Source organism: Myxine glutinosa, chromosome 4 (genome assembly GCF_964187855.1).
Source record: "Myxine glutinosa chromosome 4, kmMyxGlut1.1, whole genome shotgun sequence".
Lineage (NCBI taxonomy): Eukaryota > Metazoa > Chordata > Myxini > Myxiniformes > Myxinidae > Myxine > Myxine glutinosa.
In genome coordinates this window covers 84852681-84874374 of record NC_136264.1, presented here as the reverse complement: position 1 = coordinate 84874374, position 21694 = coordinate 84852681, and the positions used below count along the sequence as shown (strand labels likewise).

Below are 21694 nucleotides of genomic sequence, written 5' to 3'. Positions count from 1 at the left end.
GTTGTTATTTTTATGACTTTACGTATCTATGGCTTGATCTTAGCTTGGAGTTGCTACATATAACTGCCAATGGCTAGATAAAGTACAAAAGTGGAGAAAAGAAAGAGGGGGGAGGGGTGCTAGGAGAGACAGAAGGGAAGTGCTGTGAAAGGAGTGGGAATAAAAGGAAAAGGAGTGTGGGATAGAAGTATAGGGAAGAGGCATATGGATAGAATATGACACGATAGGGTGAGGGTGCGGAGGGTGGTGGTCAGAAGGGGTCATTTTTTATTGGAATGTAAAGCCAGCTTTCCTATCTGCTTTGCTAAAGAAAAGGCAATTGTTTGCAGGTACAATGGCTAAGAAGGCCTTTCCGAGGGCCTTTAACTCTATCACCGCAGGCAGGTTGGTGGTCTTTCTGTCTTCTACTGACTCCTCTCCGGCCTAGCTCCCCCAGCTCTATCTGTGCTCTGTCCCCCAAATATTCCTACAGGTCGCACAAGATCTGCCTGCAACCCTCTTATGGTTAAACTGCCAAAATCAAGACTCTCTATTCACGTTCACTCTTTCTTTCCTCTTTTTTCCCGCCTCTGGAACAAACTCCCCCACTCTCTTCAATCCTTCTCCTCCCTCCAGGTCTTTAAAACAGCTGTTCACCACAATCTCTTATCTTCCCCCATCCAAAACCTTGTTCCTTTCTACCCATGTTAATCCACCCCAAGCCTACCTCCTTCAATTTCCCTGTTTTCTTTCCTGAAAATCCTTGTAGTGCCCATCTTGTTTATACCATGTACTCCACCCCAGCCCTGTCTCTTCCACAGATCTCCTGATCTCCCTGTTCCCTACTGTTGTTGTGCTTCCCTCTCTCTCCCCATTTTGTCTCCTGCTCCCTCGATTGTATGTTCTTTATGTTAGTTCTTATATGAGCCTCGACTTAGTATACCAAAAAAAAAAAGGGAACCGGGAGGGAGGAAGTTGGGTGGGTGTTTAAGGAGTGGGATCGTTCTTGTTCGCAATGTAAATACAGATGCTTATTATTGGGCTTGGAGTCATTGAAACAATGATGGTGTGATTTCATTTCTGTAAATGTTTCTGTATTACATGCTGCTACCTCATATCACCAAGTTGGTAGGGGATATGCGTTGGCTTGAGATGGTGGTGAGCTGAGCAAGCAGCTTAGGACAAACTTCCTCACTCATTCCCTGATATTTTCAAGTGCAAAAGTAAATTGGGGGTGACAAATGGCAAGTTACAATTTTGACTTAATTATTAATTATTATTAATTAACTTAATTAAGTTAATTGTGAAGCTGATGTGGTACTTCTTTAGGGGGTAACATGGTGATCTACTGTATATGGATGACATGATGGTTCTTTTATTTGTGATGAAGGGTTGGCCCAATGTGCGGAGCTAAGTACTCAGTTGCGTGGTGAAGCTGGGAGCCGGCAAGTGAAGGATGCAAATGTTGCGCTGCAGCACAACATTGGCCTGGGTGGTGCTGTGGTGGTGACGATCTACCAAAAGTACAAGCAGCAGCCACAGTAAGCAGTTAGATCCACAGCACAATTTGTTGTTTGCAAAAAGTATGTTTGTCAGTGATGATCCTCCAAGGATTCGGTATGAGACTAAGCTGTTGAGAATCTACCAGAGATTATTTGGGGATAGTGTGGTCATTTATTTATCTGAGTCGCAAATAATTTGAAGAACTTTAAATGACAAAGGAGCAGTAGGTTGGTGTGAGAGTAGAACTGGATGGTATTTGTTGAAATATAATTTTTTAATAAGACTATTTCTACCACTCGTATAGCTGTCAATTTGGGTTTCCTAAAATAATTTCCACCATGGCCGCAACTCTGGGTAGGCCTGGCCTACCCAAAAATTCTGCCTTCGGGGAGATAATTTCTGCCTTCAGACAGATAAGTCCCAGTCCCTTCAGGTAGATAAGTCCCAGTCCCTTCAGGTAGATAAGTCCCAGTCCCTTCAGGTAGATAAGTCCCAATCCCTTCAGGTAGATAAGTCCCAGTCCCTTCAGGTAGATAAGTCCCAGTCCCTTCAGGTAGATAAGTCCCAGTCCCTTCAGGCAGATAAGTCCCAGTCCCTTCAGGAAGATAAGTCCCAGTCCCTTCAGGTAGATAAGTCCCAAAAATTCTGCGTTGATACATTTGTGCGTCAACTCATTGTTGCTTAGCATGTCTTTTTCATTAATGTCTTTCTCAATGCTGGGCACTGGCATTGTAGTGAACAGCAGTGATTGAAAAATGCCAGTTTGCTAATGATGTTGCAGCTCCTGGAATGGGTCATCTTCCTATATGAAGAGTGCTATAGCGACTTGACGAATATGGATCGTGCTCCTTCATTTTTACGACTGAACAATTTATAATGTGATTAATTTAAGTATATTTGTAGGTAAGTATTAAAAACATAGGGGCAATACCCGTAGCGCTCACCTGGTAGAATAAGCAGTATACTGCATAACTAAGGGTATTTTAAACCAATTTCAATTGTTGCTAGAAGACAAGGTAGCATGTAGAATCATACTAACATAATCATGACTTTAAAAAAGAAAAAAATACCTATTTTTTGGGGCAACCTCTATTGCGCTGCAATACATGTCCCCTACCAAAGTTCAAAGTGCCATAACTTTGTCAAAAATGATCGAATATGCAAATTTATGCATGGTTGATGCTGGTTTTCAAACTTGATCTGAGGTATGCTGAGACACATGTGTGTCATGCCTTGCCTCGTTGATAAGCCTGCAAGGTCGCCCCGTGGAAAATATAGAATAGCCTGCACGTATTCAACTATGTGTGAATTATATAATTACTAACTCACGGTCTGAGGTAACTCGGCTAAAAATTATCCAATTTGCACCAAATAAAGTTTATGAATGGTTGCACAGACCCCTACTTCTCACTAAAAGTGGAAACAGAATGTAAATCGGAGTTAAAACAATGAATATTAACAGCTTTGACTTACCGCACTCCAAATTATAGTCCGGAAAACTGTTGGGGAAATTACCAAAGTTCAAAGTGCCATAACCTTGTCAAAAATGATCGAAACGTCGTGAAGTTCGAACTTGATCTGTAACTTATCATGAGGAAACCATGTACCAAGTTTGAAATCATTAGCATTAAGAGTTTAGAAAAAAAGTCCGGAAAGCTGTTCTTTGCGTGACGGACTGACGGACTGACTGACGGACTGACGGACGGACGGACAGACAGACGGAGGGTCGGAGTGCAAACCTATAGTCCCCTCCGGTGTACCACGGTAGGGGACTAATAATAGGTTTACTCTCCATGAAATGGAGAGTAAACCTAATAATAATAAGAAGAAGCATAAACAGAAGAAGACAGCATAATGGAGACATACCAAGCAAGTACAGTTAGATCCAAGTGCAACTTTTTTTTTCCTTTTGTTTTCCTTTTTTTTTGTAGTTCATTGCACAACTTACAAATTGTGCTGGTAACTGAAATGCTAATAACAAATGTACTCATACAGACACTTTGGAAATTTCTACTTTCTACACTTTTGCATTCCTTAGAGGTGGAACAGTAATTCGATAAATCATTTCATCCCCTATACACAACCCTCTCCACAACCCACTGTTCTACCCCCCCCCTACCCCCACTTTTCTTACCCCCCCCACCCCCACTGTTCTTACCCCCCCCAACTCCCACTGTTCTTATCCCCCCCACTGTTCTTACCCCCACCCCCAATGTTCTTACCCCCACCCCCAATGTTCTTACCCCCCCCACCCCAATGCTCTTAACCCCCCACCCCCACTGTTCTTACACCTCCACCCCCAACGTTCTTACCCCCCCCCTACACCCCCACTGTTCTTACCCCCACCCCACCCCCACTGTTCTTACCCCTCCCTCACCCCACCCCCACTGTTCTAACCCCTCCCCCACCCCCACCTCCACCCCCACTGTTCCAACCCCTCCCCCACTCCCACTATTCTTACCCCTCTGTAACAGTAGCCGAAAGCCCAGGAATGATCGAGACACACCTGTTCAGTGAGCCGCCATGATGGAACTATTTTATTATACATAAAGTCACAGGAACTTAACCCATACGGACACTGAGTCATCGCGTCAGATATGCATCATGCAGTGCCGGATTAAGCCTCGGCTGGCCCTAAAGCACATTTTGAAATTTTAGAGAATGGCCTGAACAATTTAAATTAGATCTCGGGCTCATGGAAATGGACCCCAGACAAAAGATGCACTGATTCATGAACAAAATATTTAATACAAAAAAAGACAAATATTTAATGTGAAAAGAAACTACTTTCAAACTAGTTTAGTCTATACAATTTGCAGTGTATGAATATATGCATGACAAAACACGCACAGATTTGGCACTTTGCTTTACAGTTTACTAGACCTTAGATTGTAACCTTGCGCGTGATTACAACTGCAAACTCTTCAATTACGGAACTGAAGTCCAGTTCTCGCAGCAAATCACTTTCAATGCACAAAAGGGCCAACGCACCAAGACGCTGTTGATGCATGGTAGAACGCTTCACATCTTTGATTCTCTTTAGCTGCGAAAATGAGCGTTCTCCTGAGCAATTGGTGGCCATCAGTGCTAAGTATATTCGGAGAGCCACTGCAGTGTTTGGAAAGGCTGCATGAACACCAGTGGTGTGCAGCAGCACAAACATATGCTGTGCCTGTGCACACCCTGTTGAGGGGGAACTTGAGGGCAGTTGGTCTTTATACCAGCAAATTAACTGATGGAACTCTGACGCAAAATCAGTATTCAGATCCTTGTGATACACACTGACAAGCCCTGTAATAGCAGTGTTGAAATCCTCGCCGGTCATAGAGTCAAACTCTGTCAGAATGCCAAACCGCTGCAGCACTACAGAATACGCCTCTATGCGTTTCTGCAATGCACTTCGCAGTTGGTCAATGATGACATAAAATGTATTAATTTTGAATTTTTGTTGGCCCGTCATCCCTTCTGTGGCATCAGTAGCATTTCCATCATTGACACGCTTCTCCATGGTAGCTGGTAGCTAGCCAGGTATATTACCCTGGCAGGGACAGAAATTAGAAATAATTTGTTTAAAATAATAAAAATTGACGAAAACTGCTTGTCCATTTTTGTGGCCCGAATTTTTGGCTGGCCCTAAGGCACATGCCTTGTCTGCCTAATGGTTAATCTGGCACGGATGCATCATCGGTCCACCATTAGTATATGTCTGAGCTGTAGCCTACTTCCATAACACCATCCTCTCCCCTCCCCCCACTCCCAACCCAACCCCACTGTTCCGACCACCCACAACACCCCACCGCAGTGGCAGATCCGGGGGGGGGGGGGGTGCAGGGGGTGCGCACCCACCCTTCGATCCAGGAGGAGGGTGCATGGGGTGCGTGCACTCCCCCCCCTCCCTCCTTTGCAACGCAACGGCATGGATGTGCTGGAGGCATACTGTATGATTTACGACAAGAAGGACGCGCTCACTCAACTACGGTCAAATGCTGAAACTGAATTGTCTCTGTGGTTCGATCACACCGAGGCCATGATAGAATCTGTAGGAGGTGACGTCACAATGCCGAGAGTTGTAAAATGACAAATCCATCATCCAAACACTGCTGCCAATACTCCCTTGCTCTTCTACCTCAGAAACATGTGCATTCCATTTCTCGACCACCTCAGCCAGGAAATGGACACCCGATTCTGTGCTGCAAATCGGGAAGGTAGCGATCTGTTTCTGCTGATGCCATCTATATAATAATAGTGTAAGGACTCGACTTTGTTATCCCTTTTACGCCGCACCCAGTGACCCTATGCCCACGCCACTAATGGATTTACGATCTACGAACCGCGCCCTTTGTTTGTTTATCACGTACAGCCATACTCTAAAAATCTGAATTAGCCGACGTTGGGGCCCAAAAGCATCCGATTAACTGCCGATACGACGCCATCTTACGACGCCATCGTATTGGCGTCTGCTGGGCGAAGGTGAAGCAAGCCGTCCGCTGATTGGAGAGGCGAAGGTGAAAGCAAGCCGTCCACTGAGTGGACAATCTAGAGCATGCATTTGTGCCGGTGTCGGCGATCATTGTTCATATACGCACTCTTCATTCTCATCTTTCTTCCTAACTCTTACTCGGACAAGCAAATCCCCTGTGCCATCCATAATGGTACACTTTATCCATACACCACATCCTCCCTTCCGTGGATGTTCCACGGGTTTCGGCTCGTCTATATAATAATAGCGTAAGGACTCGACTTTGTTATCCCTTTTACGCCGCACCCAGTGACCTGATGCCCACGGCACTAATGGATTTAATATCTACGAACCGCGCTCTTTGTTTATCACGTACAGCCATACTCGAAAAATCTGAATTAGCCGACGTTGGGGCCCAAAAGCATCCGATTAACTGCCGATACGACGCCATCTTACGACGCCATCGTATTGGCGTCTGCTGGGCGAAGGCGAAGCAAGCCGTCCGCTGATTGGACAGGCGAAGGCGAAAGCAAGCCGGCCACTAAGTGGACAATCCAGAGCATGCATTTGTGCCGGTGTCGGCGATCGTTGTTCATATACGCACTCTTCATTCTCATCTTTCTTCCTAACTCTTACTCAGACAAGCAAATCCCCTATGCCATCCATAATGGTACACTCTATCCATACACCACATCCTCCCTTCCGTGGATGTTCCACGGGTTTCGGCTAGTCTGCAATAATCGCCGATACCTGCGACATTCCAGCCCCACATCAGAAGCTGTTGCGTTGGAAAAACGACATGGAACATCCCACAGAACTGATAAATGAGCTTAGAGACTGGCAGATGTTTTGGAGAAGGAAGCCCAACAACACGCTTACAAACACATTCATGGATTGATTCTGCTCAGATGGAGACGAATTTCCATCCATCAAAGTCCTACTCCATATTGGATGCACCCTCCCCGTAGGTTCCTGTGAGGCCGAATGCTCATTTTCTTACCTGCGTCGTCTGAAGACCTACCTAAGAAATTCCATGGGAGAAAGTCGGATGGCATCTCTGGCCCTCATGAACATACACCATGACGTCACCATATCCCCACATGATGTGTGTGACATTGTGGCGGACACGATGGCTCGCTGGCGCAGAGACATAATTCCGCGCACCAGTGGGTGGCGGCCACGCCCCAGGTAGGGCGTGGCCTGGAGATATATACGCGGGCTCACTGCCGCGCGCACGTTAGTGCGGATGAGTGAGCAAGTAATAAAGAGTTCGATAAAGAGCGTTGTGGCCTACCTTTGTTCAACGTGTGTGCTCCCGCACCACACTGGTGACCTCCGACTGGTTCAACCGTAGTTGAACCCCCGAACGCGCAATGGCCATCAACGCGGTCGCGATCAAGCTACCGGAGTTCTGGGAAGCGCAGGCCGACACCTGGTTTCTTCAAGTCGAGGCCCAATTCCAGCTCCGGGGCGTCACGGCGGACGACACGAGGTACTTCTACGTGGTCGCTGCCCTTGGCTCCGGCACGGCCGCGCACGTCGTGTCCTTCCTCCGGCACCCGCCGGACGAGGGCAAGTACGCGGCGCTCAAGCAGCTGCTCCTCGATACGTTTGGCCTCCCAGAGGCCAACCGCGCCGACCGTCTTTTGGACCTTCCCGCCCTCGGCGACACACGCCCGTCCGCCCGCATGGATTACAAGCTATCCCTGCTCGGCGACGGCCGCACGGATTTCCTGTTCCGTGCTCTCTTCCTCCGCGCGCTGCCTGTACAGGTACGGCTCGTGTTGGCCGGGTCGACCATTACGGAACCGCGGGCCCTGGCCAGGGAGGCGGACAAGTACTTCACAGCCCACGACGCGCGGCCGGCATATAGCACGGCCGTCGTGGGTCCCGGCGCCGCGCACGGCACGTGTGGTTCGGATCCTTCCGAGCACGGCGTAGGTTTGGCGGATCGCCACGTGGCATGGCGTTCGGTTCCTTCCGAGCGCGGCGTAGGTTTGGCGGATCCGTGCATGGCCGCCGCCACGCCCCGCCCACCACCGTCGTCACAACCGGCGCGGCAACCACCACCGGGCCAGACCTGGTGCCGTTTCCATGCCAGGTTCGGCCACAAGGCCAGGTCCTGTCGCCCGCCTTGTACTTTTGGCAGGTCGGGAAACGACCAGGCCGGCGCTCGCTTCCTGCCATGAGCGTCGGCCAGACTGGCAGCCTGTTGTTCATAACGGACACCTCCTTGGGTCGTCGCTTCCTGTGCGACACGGGAGCGCAGGTGAGCGTCCTCCCTGCTTCCGCGTCCGACCGGCAAGCTGCGGGCCGGGGCCCCGCTTTGCTTGCCGCCAACGGCACGCCCATCCGCACGTTCGGGAAGCGTTGCCTCTCGCTGCGGTTCGGGGGGCAGCGCTTTCAGTGGTCGTTCGTTACCGCTAGTGTCCCCATGGGCCTACTCGGCGCGGACTTCCTCTGTGCGCATGGGTTGCTGGTGGACGTGAGGCACAGACGCCTTGTACAGGCCGAAACCTTCAGCTCGCTCGCTTGCGCACTGAGCAGTTCGTTGAGCTGCTCCCTGGGCGGCTCACCGAGCGGCTCGCCAAGCGGCTTGCTGAGCAGTTCGGTTCCGGCAAGGTTGGTCTGCACGCTTCCGGCAGCGGACGAGTTCACCCGCCTCCTCGCCAGTTTCCCGGCCCTCATGCGGCCTACTTTCTCGGGGGTGGCCGTCAAGCACGGGGTGGAGCATCACATCCCCACCGTCGGGCCACCGGTCTACGCCCGGGCACGCCGCCTCGACCCGGCGAAGCTCGCCGTGGCGCAGGGGGAGTTCGCCACGCTGGAGCGACTGGGCATCGTCCGGCGCTCCAACAGCGCGTGGGCATCGCCGCTGCACATCGTGCCCAAGCCCGGCGGCGGGTGGCGGCCGTGCGGCGACTACCGCTGCCTCAACGATGCTACCACCCCCGACCGCTACCCGGTCCCTCACATCCAAGACTTTTCCGCCCGGTTGGCGAACATGTCCCTCTTCTCCAAGGTGGACCTCATCCGCGGATACCACCAGGTCCCCGTCAGGCCGGAGGACATACCGAAGACGGCCGTCATTACACCATTCGGCCTCTTCGAGTTTCTGTGGATGCCCTTTGGGTTGAAGAATGCGGCCCAGGCGTTCCAGCGGCTGATGGACAGCGTCTTGCGCGACTTGGATTTCGTTTACGTCTACCTGGACGACATCGTCGTCACAAGCGCGTCCCGTGAGGAGCACCTCCGCCATCTCCGCACGCTCTTCGAACGCCTGGACCGGCATGGCCTGATCGTCAACCCCGCCAAGTGCCGGTTCGGCGTCACCGAGATTGACTTTTTGGGGCACCGCGTCACCAGGCACGGGGCCATCCCCTTGGCGGCCAAGGTGGAGGCGGTCAGCGGTTTTCTGCGCCCCGCACCATCAAGGGGCTCCAGGAGTTCCTGGGCATGGTGAACTTCTATCACCATTTCCTGCCCCGCATCGCCCAGCTCCTGCGCCCCCTGCACAAGGCCCTCCGGGGGAAGCCGGGCAAAGGCGACATTGCCTGGACCGAGCCGATGGACGTGGCGTTCGCGGGCGCGAAACTCGCCTTGGCTAACGCCACCATGCTCGCGCACCCGGCGCCCAATGCACCGATCGCCCTCACCACCGACGCGTCGGACTACACGGTGGGCGCAGTGCACGAGCAATGGGTGAAGGGGGCTTGGCAGCCGCTGGCGTTCTTTAGCCGGCAGCTCCACCCGCACGAACGGCGGTACAGTACCTTCGACCGCGAGCTGCTTGGGCTCCACCTGGCGGTCCGGCCCTTCCGCCATCTGCTCTAGGGCCGCCTGTTCGCGGCCTTCGTCGACCATAAGCCCCTGGTTTTCGCGATGGCCAAGGTCGCCGAGCCGTGGTCGGCCCGGCAGCAGCGTCACCTCACGGCCGTGTCCGAGTACACGACGGACATCCGGCAAGTCGTGGGGAAGGACAACCCAGTGGCGGATTGCCTATCCCGGGCCCTTGCCCATGCGGTCCACCTCGGGATCGACTATGCCCGGATGGCGGTGGACCAATCCGCCGACCCCGCCGTCCAGGCTTTTCGGACCGCCGTCATGGGCCTCCGCGTCGCCGAGGTACCGTTCGACGGTGCGGGCGTGGCCCTCTTGTGCGACGTCTCCCTCGGCCGGCCTCGCCCCATCGTGCCCGCTGGCTGGCAGCGCCAGGTTTTTGACGCCATCCACGGCCTGTCCCACCCGGGCACGAAGGTTTCCCAAAAGCTGGTCGCCGACAATTTCGTCTGGCATGGCCTCCGGAAGGCCGTCCGCGATTGGGCCAGGATGTGCCTCGCGTGCCAGCGCGCGAAGGTCCACCGCCACAACCGGGCCCCGCTGGCCCCGTTTACGGTGCCCGAGCATCGGTTCGACCACGTTCACGTGGACTTGGTGGGACCTCTGCCCCCCTCGCGGGGTTTCACCAACGTCCTCACCATGGTGGACCGCACCACCCGGTGGCCGGAGGCCGTGCCTTTGGCAGCAACGACGGCGGCCGGACGTCGCACAGGCGTTCATCGCCACTTGGGGTGCCCGTTTCGGCGCCCCCTCGGACATCTCGTCCGACCGCGGCCCCCAGTTCACCTCGGCGCTCTTGGGGCGGTGGCGCGGGGGCTCGGCGTCCAGCTGCATCGCACCACGGCCTACCACCCACAGGCCAACGGCCTGTGCGAGCGTTTCCATCGCGCCATTAAGGCCGCGCTCCGGGCCAGCCTCCGCGACGGCGGCTGGGTCGACAGGCTCCCCTGGGTCCTGCTTGGCCTCAGGACGGCGCCCAAGGACGACCTGCGCGCAGCCGCGGCGGAGCTGGTCTTCGGACAACCGCTGCGGGTGCCGGGCGAGTTCCTCCCCGACTCCACAGCACCATGGTCTGCGGCGCAGCAGCGCTCCGCCCTGCAGGAGACCGCCCGGAGGTTCGCCCCGGTGCCGACGACGCACCACGGTTGCCCACCAACGCACGTCGCCCAGGAGCTTCGCACGGCAGAGTACGTTTTCGTCCGCCACGACGCCCACCGGACACCACTGCGGCCCCTGTACGACGGGCCCTTCCGCGTGCTGGAGACCAGGGCGAAGCATTTCACCCTGGACATCGGCGGTGCGCCGGACCGCATCTCCGTGGACTGCCTCAAGCCGGCCCACCTCGACTTGGACCACCCCCCGCCAGCGGCTCTGCCCCCGCGTCCGGGCCGCCCCCCGGCGGGCGGACACCCGGCTCCGCCCAACCCCGCCGTCACGCCACCCCCCTGTCCCCCACCCATCCCAGATGCCGCCGGAGGCATCCCCGATGGCATCCCGGCATCCCAGACGCCACCAGCCGCCCGTGGGCGCTTCGGCCGGGTCATCCGGTTGCCCCGCAAGCTGACCCTTCAGGTGCGCGGGAATTCTGGGGGGCTCGCTGGTGCAGAGACATAATTCCGTGCACCAGCGGGTGGCGGCCACGCCCCAGGTAGGGCGTGGCCTGGAGATATATACGCGGGCTCGCTGCCGCCCGCACGTTAGTGCGGATGAGTGAGCAAGTAATAGAGCTCGATAATAACCAAAGCGTTGTGGCCTACCTTTGTTCAACGTGTGTGCTCCCGCACCACAACATTTTCATTCAGAAACACAAGCGCCGTCTATTCCAAAATAGCATAATTTACGATGAATAAAATAATTCACAATCCGCTGTCCTATCTGATCTCTTTTGTGGGGAGAACCCCCTCCCCCTGCCTTGAGTTTCACAACCTCGGCGCATGGCGGTGCCGGGCTTTGACCAGCACACAGTCTGTCATCGCCATCATTTCACACTATGGGAGTGCACACTGCACAGGTCTTTTATAACTACGAGTGAGCCCGTTGGTCCAAATGGACCAAATTTTCATCGGCTTTCATGGCCTAGCAGCATCCCTGCCTGCTATAGTTCTTGAGTTGGAATAAATGCTTTGTAAAATATTATCATTGTTTTTGTTATTTATTTAGTAGTGAGAATGGCATGCCATGGAAGGACCTATTAAGCTGCTCTATACACCTTAACATGGCGTGCGTTTAGAAACATGGGAATTCTTCTGGATTCGTTGTTGTTAATTAGCCTAATTAACTCAGGAGATCATAACAATCATTTCGCAAGAACGACACAAATCAGAAATTCCATATCAGAAAGCTCCAGTAGAACCACACAAAAACATGCCGCACACACACACACACACACACACACACACACACACACACACACACACACACACACACACACACACACACACACACACACACTTCATCAATTTATAGCAGAAGGAAGAGCTGGGCAAGTCGTTTCCCCAGTTCCTCTATCTGACCTTTAGTCATGGCGAATCTGTTGAACTGTTGGACCAGGGAAGAACGCAAGGAACTGCAGAAACTTCCAAGAACGCACGAAATGCCGTTTCTGACGATCAATTTTTAAAAATATCCTGGGGGAGGACCCCCAGATCCCCCATCACCCCCCCTCCCCAGCGCTATGGTTTCATGTAGAGTCCCTTTATACAGAGAGTTACGACAACTGAGATTACGCCGCCATTTTGGGGCCAATTGTGCGGAACCACTGAACCGGCACATGCACAGTGCACTATGAGCTATGCGTGTATAATGCAATGCACCACTGCACAAACACGGGGCGGGTTAGGGAGTACGGTGAATGTTTTTTTGTTTTTTTGTGCGTTTGTGCGTTTTAACCTTTTTTTCCAATACAAAGGGTTTAAAACAAAATAAAGAAATACATGTATGTTGAAGTAATGAAATCATAAATAAAAGAAAACAAAGGAAATTCTTGTTGCCCTTTTACATAATTTGAATATTTCAACAACAAAAAATAGATTTAAAATGAAAGTAAGGAGAGATTTTCCTTATCTCTCTTTTATTATCATGACAGGGGCAAATGTTTAAATTTAAATTCATACATGCATTACAAAAAAGTCTTAAACATTAAACAAAATTGTATCCTTGCCCCCCCCCCCCCCCAGCTCTCTCTGTGCTCTGTCCCCCAAATATTCCTACAGGTCACACAAGATCTGCCTGCAACCCTCTTATGGTTAAACTGCCAAAATCAAGACTCTCTGCTCACCTTCACTCCTTCATTCCTCTTTTCTCCCACCTCTGGAACAAACTCCCTCACTCTCTTCAATCGCACTCCACCCTCCAGGTCTTTAAAACAGCTGTTCACCACCATCTCTTATCTTCCCCCATCCAAAACCTTGATCTTTTCTACCCCCGCTAATTCACCCCAGATCCACTTTTTTGAAATACCAACTTCTGTCCTGGAAGTCCTTGGTGTCCTTGTGTTTTATACTTCTCCCACCCCCCCCCCCCCCTCCCCCTTCCCACGCCTCCTCCCCCCAAGCCCTCTCCCTCCCACACATCTCCCTGCTCTTGAATGGTGTGTGCTCTCAAGTGTTTGTGTGCTTCCCCTTCTCTTGTCTTCCGCTCCCTCTTTTTATATATTTTGTTTGTCTGGTTGATTTGTTTGTGAAGTAAATGTCAGCTCTTTCACGAGCCTCGATTCAGTATACAAAAAAAAAAAAAAAAAAAAATACTTCCAAGAACTTGACAATCTCTGAAGTTGTGGGTCAGCAGCATCGCTATGGTCTACAAGGAGAGATGTCTCATGTTGCTTGGGTGGACACATTTCTTTTGTAGGCCGGTCACGTTTTTTTGGAGACTTTCGTGACTTTGTGGTCCTTCGATGGCAAAAAATGGGAGGCACTGCAGAATTCTTCAGGTTCATTTTCTGATCAGCGCGTCCACATTCAAACTGATGAGGATCAAAATGTGCCTGTTTATCAAGAAAGAAGAAGAAATAAAAAAAGATATATATGTATTCAAGATTGTCTGGGCTGCATCCCATTACAGGTTAATAATTCAATTTGTTAACCCGTTCTCTACGGGAACCGGGTGCTCCCTGTGTTAAAGGAATACAATACATGGGACTGAACAGTAACTTGACCTACCTCGCAAAGCTTTGAAGACGAAGCCGGCTTCCAGCCCACACGGCTGACTTTATTCTCCCATATTTTACGTCTATTGGGATCTGAAGGGGATCTGTACATCTTGAAACCCTTGTCATGTCTATTTGTGCATCCAAATGCACAACAACCCGGCATTTTCAGTGAACTAAGGCTTCCGTAGGTAGTCGAATCGATTGTACTTGCATAACACGCGAACGCGAGAAGTTAAGTGAACGCGAATTTGGCCCCAAAATGGCTCCCTGAGTCACGTGACCGTATTTTTCCGGATCGTCATGTCGTTACTCTCGTATAAAGGGACTCTAGTTTCATGCCCCCCCCCCCCCCCGTTTTAAAATTCCTGGATCCGCCCCTGCACCCTACCCTACCCCCACGCTACCATACCCCTACTCCACCCCACCCTACCCTACCCCCCACCCTACTCTACCCCCCACCCTACCCCCTATCCTACCCTACCCCCCCTATCCTACCCAACCCCCGTCCCCCATCCTACCCTACCCCCCCTACTCTACCCCCCACCCCTACCCCCCCATCCCACCCCACCCCCCATCCCACCCCACCCTACCCCCCCCCCCCCCATCCCACCCCACCCTACCCCCCCCCATCCCACCCCACCCCCCCCATCCCACCCCACCCTACCCCCCCCATCCCACCCCACCCTACCCCCCCCATCCCACCCCACCCTACCCCCCCCCCCATCCCACCCCACCCTACCCCCCCCCCATCCCACCGCACCCTACCCCCCCCCCATCCCACCGCACCCTACCCCCCCCCCATCCCACCGCACCCTACCCTCCCCCATCCCACCGCACCCTACCCCCCCCCATCCCACCGCACCCTACCCCCCCCATCCCACCGCACCCTACCCCCCCCCCCATCCCACCCCACCCTACCCCCCCCCCCCATCCCACCCCACCCTACCCCCCCATCCCACCCCACCCCACCCCCCACCCCCCCATGCGCGAAATATATTTTTAAAGTTGTATTAAACAAAGATTTACAAAAACCACTGTTGAATTAAACGAAAGGTCAATTATTTTGGTTTACAAAACCCCTTTATATTGACTAGTCCTCCAAAGAGCACTGTACCCTGAAACAATGCAGAGTTCAAGTAAATGTTTGTTTACTTCCAAAGGTCTGCCTTGCATATTATAATAATCGTCAACCAATCCGGACGCGGCGTTGTTAAACTTCGTCGTCATCAATGGGCACGCCCCCAAAACGCTGATTGGATGGGTGTAAAGAAACTCGACCAATGGTGAGCAACTAAATTGAAAAAAAAACAACTCGTGTACGTTCATTGGGTTACTCTAACTGAGCGTTTATGTCGTACACCACGACGAAGGGTTTGTAAAACAACAACGACAACAACAATAGCACCTCATCTGCTGTGAAATGCACGAAGTTTGAGCACGGGTCTAGTTTAACGTGTTAATCGCGACGAATAAACCTGTTCAGTGGAAACTCGTCGATTACAGTCGTAAGTTTAAACCGAGTTTATATACTTAATACATATGCAAGTTTTCATTTGATACGTACTTGTACCAGATGTTTAAATATGTATATTCGCTTTAAATCATATGGTGTAGCGGCTGCCGCTGGGGTTACACAATCGCCTTGCACCTATCAAGGACGCGGAGCGATCACCAGGCCGGGCTCGTCCAGGACGCCCGGGCAGGCCCGCGCTCGACTTGCCAGGCCTCGGTCGGGACGCCCGGGCAGGCTCGCCCTCGGCTTGCCAGGCCGCAGCCGGCCCGCGGGGCCACGCCCCCTGGCGCCAGGCCTGGGCAAACCCCCTGGCGGAATAGATATATATTGCCGACCGTAAAACGTTTTTCCCAGAGTGCCTGAGTGTTTGATTCTAATAAAGCAGCTCAGATGAATTCAAGCTTTTTGTCGCGTCCATTCTTTCGATCGACGTGGGAGCCACAGCTCCTTCATTGGTGACCTATCGACATGGACACGGCAGTCGCCCTTAAACTGCCTACCTTCTGGGAGGCTCACGCGGCGGTTTGGTTCGCACAAGCGGAGTCCCTGTTCGCCCTGCGAGGCATCACGGCGGACGACACCCGCTTCCACCACGTGGTCGCTGCGCTCGGTTCAGCCACCGCAGCCCGCGCCCTGAGCCTCCTCGAGAGACCGCCAGCCGCGGACAAATACGGCGCGATTAAGAAGCTTCTCCTCGATGCTTTCGCCCTCCCAGCGGCGGAACGCGCACGGCGCCTGCTCGATTTGCCGGAGCTCGGCGACACGCGCCCTTCCGAGCGAATGGACTACATGCTTTCGCTGCTCGGCGAGCACTCTCCGGCATTCCTGTTCCGGGAGCTGTTCCTCCGTCAGCTGCCTAACCCGGTACGCCTCGCCCTGGCAAGCACGACGATCACAGATCCCCGGGCCCTTGCCAGAGAAGCCGACAAAATCTCCGCCGCGGGACAGCGCATCGCAGCGGCGACATGGGACCCGCCGCCGCCTGATGCACCATCCATGGCGCCCGAGCACCCGGCGCGTTCGACGGCCGAACTGCCGACGCAATTGGCGGCCGCTATACCGAGCCGACCACGTTCAGCACGACGTCCGAAGCCTCCACCCGACCAAGCGTGGTGTTCCTATCATGCCAGGTTCGGACAGAAGGCCCGGACATGCCGACCCCCGTGCACCTTCGGCGGGTCGGGAAACGGCCAGGCCGGCGTTCATTACCTGCCATGAACGCCGGCCACAGTCACACGGGCAACTTACTGTTCATCACGGATAAAGCGTCCGGACGGCGCTTCCTGTGCGACACCGGCGCCCAAGTGAGCGTCATGCCCGCCTCTGACCAGGACAGGCAATCCGCGGTTTGCGGCCCCTCCTTGGTTGCGGCCAACGGATCGACTATCCGCACCTTCGGCCCGCGCAACGTCACCCTCTGCTTCGGCGGCCAACGCTTCGCTTGGACGTTTGTAACCGCCAACGTGCCCATGGCTCTGCTCGGCGCCGACTTCCTCTGCGCACACGGACTGCTGGTGGACGTCCAACGGCGTCGTTTAATCAACGCTGAAACCTTCAGCTCCCTGGTATGCACATTGAGCAGCTCCGCGCCGACCGAGCTGGCACGCACCGTCCCGGCGGCGAACGAGTTTGCTCGCCTGCTCGCGGAGTTCCCGGCCCTCACGCGGCCGACGTTTTCGGCCGTCGCAGTACGGCATGGGATCGAGCACCACATACCAACCACGGGCCCGCCGGTCTACGCCAGGGCCCGCCGCCTCGACCCAGCCAAGCTTGCCGTTGCGAAGGCCGAATTCGACGCGTTGGAGCACCTCGGCATCGTGCGGCGCTCCGATAGCGCGTGGGCCTCGCCACTGCACATCGTGCCAAAGCCGGGGGGTGGATGGCGCCCGTGTGGCGACTACCGCCGTCTTAATGACGCTACAACACCCGACAGGTACCCGATCCCGCATATCCAAGACTTCTCCGCCCGTCTGGCGGGACGGGTCATTTTTTCAAAAATTGATCTCATACGGGGATATCACCAGGTACCTGTCAGGGCGGCCGACGTCCCTAAAACGGCAGTCATCACGCCGTTCGGCTTATTCGAGTTCTTGCGGATGCCGTTTGGTCTCAAGAACGCGGCTCAGGCGTTCCAGCGCTTGATGGACGGCGTGCTGCGTGACCTGCCGTTCCTTTTCGTTTACCTGGACGACATCCTCGTCGCCAGCACGTCCCGGGCCGAGCACCTCCTCCACCTCCGAACACTGTTCGGGCGCCTCAGCGAGCACGGCCTCATCGTCAACCCGGCCAAATGCCACTTCGGCACGACGGCCGTTGATTTTTTGGGCCACCACATCACCAAGAACGGGGCTGTGCCGCTGCCAACCAAGGTCGAGGCCATCACCACTTTCCCGCGTCCCCGCACCATAAAGGCCCTGCAGGAATTCCTGGGAATGGTGAATTTTTATCACCGCTTCGTGCCCCGCGCTGCTCAACTCATGCGGCCCCTCTACGAAGCCCTCCGGGGCAAGCCGGCCAAGCACGACATCGCCTGGTCCGCAGCAATGGATGCGGCCTTCCAAAGCTCAAAGCGGGCCCTCGCCGACGCAACACTGCTCGCTCACCCGGTGCTCAACGCTCCCATCGCCCTCACCACGGATGCCTCCGACTACGCGGTGGGCGCCGTACATGAGCAATGGGTGAACGGGGTTTGGCAGCCACTCGCTTTTTTCAGCCGGCAGCTCCGGCCGAACGAGCTCAAATACAGCACGTTTGACCGGGAGCTCCTCGGTCTACACCTGGCCGTCCGCCATTTCCGCCACCTCCTGGAGGGCCGACCTTTCACGGCGTTCGTCGACCACAAGCCGTTGGTTTACGCCATGGCCAAGGTCACGGAGCCATGGTCGGCCCGCCAACAGCGCCACCTCTCCGCCGTGTCGGAGTTTACCACGGACATCCGGCACGTCGCCGGCAAAAACAACGCCGTGGCCGACTGTCTTTCCCGGGCCAGCGCGAACGCGGTCCACCTGGGCGTGGATTTTGCGCTCATGGCGGCGGACCAAACCACCGACACCACGGTGCAAGCCCTCCGGGCGGCGGACACGGGCCTCCGCCTGGCCGACATCCCCTGCGCGGACACTGTCCTGCTCTGCGACGTCTCCCAAGGCCGGCCTCGCCCCATCGTGCCCGTCACCTGGCAACGCCGCATCTTCGCCTCCCTCCACGGCCTTTCCCACCCGGGCCGGAAAGCTTCCCAGAAGCTGGTGTCGGCGCGTTTCGTCTGGCACGGCCTTCGTCGGGACGTCCGCGATTGGACCAGCGCCTGCACCGCCTGCCAACGGGCCAAGGTCCACCGACACACCCAGGCCCCGCTGGCACCTTTCACCGTGCCCGAACGACGTTTCGACCACGTCAACGTGGATCTGGTGGGCCCCCTTCCCCCATCACGAGGGTTCACACACCTGCTCACCATGGTGGACAGGACCACCAGGTGGCCGGAGGCCGTTCCCCTCGTCTCCACCACCACCGCCGACGTGGCGCAGGCCTTCATCGCCACCTGGGTCGCCCGCTTCGGCGCACCGGCGGACATCTCGTCAGACCGCGGACCACAGTTCACCTCCGAGCTGTGGGGCGCGGTCGCCCGCAACCTGGGGGTCAAGCTCCACCGTACTACGGCCTACCACCCCCAAGCAAACGGGTTGTGCGAGCGATTCCACCGCTCCATGAAGGCCGCGCTCATGGCCGGCCTTCAAGACGGCGGTTGGGCCGACCGGCTGCCGTGGGTCCTTTTGGGCCTTCGCACGGCCCCCAAGGAGGACCTCCAGGCATCCACCGCCGAGCTGGTCTATGGCCAGGTGCTACGCGTCCCGGGCGAATTCGTGCCCGACGCTACCAGCCCCTGGTCCGCAGCTCGCCAGCGCTCGGACCTCCAGGAGGCCGCCCGACGGTTTGCCCCCGTGCCGACATCCCACCACGGTGACCCCCAGTCCTACGTCCCCCCAGCACTCCGCACCGCGGAGTATGTTTTTGTGCGTCACGACGCACATCGGCGGCCACTCCAGCCGCCGTACGACGGGCCCTTCCGGGTGCTGCGACGGGACGACAAGTCGTTCGTCATCGACATCGGCGGCAGGTCGGACCGGATTGCAGTGGACCGCCTCAAGCCGGCGCACGTGGACGTCGACCACCCACCACGGGTGGCCCTCCCGCCGCGGCGAGGCCGCCCCCCGTCCACGGTGCCCCCCACTCGACCGCCCACCACCTCACCGGACCCCCTCCCACGACCCACCAGGGGTCGCTTCGGCCGGGTCATCAGGACCCCCCTCAAGTTGACCCTGTCGGTGCAAGTCGATTCTGGGGGGACGTGTGTAGCGGCTGCCGCTGGGGTTACACAATCGCCTTGCACCTATCAAGGACGCGGAGCGATCACCAGGCCGGGCTCGTCCAGGACGCCCGGGCAGGCCCGCGCTCGACTTGCCAGGCCTCGGTCGGGACGCCCGGGCAGGCTCGCCCTCGGCTTGCCAGGCCGCAGCCGGCCCGCGGGGCCACGCCCCCTGGCGCCAGGCCTGGGCAAACCCCCTGGCGGAATAGATATATATTGCCGACCGTAAAACGTTTTTCCCAGAGTGCCTGAGTGTTTGATTCTAATAAAGCAGCTCAGATGAATTCAAGCTTTTTGTCGCGTCCATTCTTTCGATCGACGTGGGAGCCACAGCTCCTTCAATGGAGTGATAAAACTCGTTCAAAAGACCTTTTACTCCTTCAATAAATATAAGGTCGAGTGTGAAAAGGCATGTTATTTGAGAATGTGGTAACAACCTAACCCAAAGCTACCTATCGTCTTGGGCAGGTGTGCCGGAAGCATTTCACATTTGGGGTGGGTTCGGTGTGGTGGCAAATAGGTAAACGGGTGTAGCCATATATCATTATTGGGAGGTTTCACTTGGGACAAATTGTAATATAATGATTGGTAATGACAATATTTCGTTGGTACACTCAGGCTGTGCCCTAACACCTGTGTCACGAGTTCATTTTGAACCTTTAGATATATCGAGATGTATTAAATGTGCAACGTGCTATATATCGTTTTTGACCAGCTCACTCAATGGTGAAGAATCACTTTAGAAATTATTGGATCCAGATCCAGATATTCACCAAAATCTAAACAATTCGTCCTTGTCCCACGGCCAACTTGTCCACCAAGTTTTGTCCGAATCCGTCCCTGATCTTTTGAGATATCCTACTCAGACAGACTGACAGACAAAGAGGGGTGAAAACATAATCTCAGTCCACCTCCGGTGGCAGGGGTGACTCGAACGAGCAATCAGAGATTACAGACCATGGCCAAGACTTGTATTGTGTAGTTTTGTGTGCTCGTGTGTTACAGAATTAATAATAGATGTAATTGATACACAATTATACGGAATTAATACATTTCAAAACGTAAATAGTACGTAATTATTAGATGTACTCGAGATCCAATTGTACGTATTTAATAGACATACATTCCAATAGTATGTAATTAATAGAAGCACACACATTTCAATAGTGCATAACTAGTTTCACCCCATTGGGGATGCAAGACCATTGCAATGCCTCCGTGTCTCTGTGTGTGCCCACATCTATATACACTACATGACCAAATGTATGTGGACACCCAAACATCACACACCTCATTCCAAATTAATGGTCATTAATATGGAGTTGTTCTGCCCTTTGCTGCTGTAACAGCTTCCACTCTTCTGGGAAGGCTTTCCACTAGATGTTGGAACATTGCTGGGGGGATTTGCTTCCATTCAGCCACAAGAGCATTGGTGAGGTCCGGCACTGATGTTGGGCGATTAGGCCTGGCTCACAGTCGGCATTCCAATTCATCCCAAAGGTGTTCGATGTGGTTGAGGTCAGGCTCTGTGCAAGCCAGTCAAGTTCTTCCACACCGTTCTCGACAAACCATTTCTGTATGGACTTCACTTTGTGCACGGGGGTGATTCATCACTCCAGAGAACGCGTTTCCACTGCTCTGGAGTCCAATGGCGGCGAGCTTTACACCACTCCAGCCGACGCCTGGCATTGCACATGGTGATCTTAGGCTGCTCAGCCATGGAAACCCGTTTCATGAAGCTCCTGACGAACTGTTATTGTGCTGACGTTGCTTCCAGAGGCAGTTTGGAACTCGGTAGTGCGTGTTGCAACCGAGGACAGATGATTTTTACATGCTTCAGCACTCAACGGTCCCGTTCTGTGAGCTTGTGTCTTGTGTGGCCTACCACCT

General features: G+C 54.6%; 2 protein-coding genes across 12 annotated transcripts in view; one reads left to right on the top strand and one right to left on the bottom strand.

The window, feature by feature from the left end:
* The window catches only part of UROC1 (urocanate hydratase 1), a 369204-nt gene that overhangs the window by 216506 nt on the left and 131004 nt on the right, over positions 1-21694 (bottom strand). The gene's annotated exons all lie outside the window — the stretch shown is intronic.
* SCP2 (sterol carrier protein 2) overlaps positions 1-21694 on the top strand; it is an 87834-nt gene that overhangs the window by 48895 nt on the left and 17245 nt on the right. For all 11 annotated transcript variants that reach the window (XM_078776095.1, XM_078776096.1, XM_078776101.1 and 8 more), the window contains one exon: positions 1370-1520. In XM_078776095.1, coding sequence (XP_078632221.1) covers positions 1370-1520 — 151 coding nt within the window. The remainder of the gene's footprint in view (positions 1-1369; positions 1521-21694) is intronic.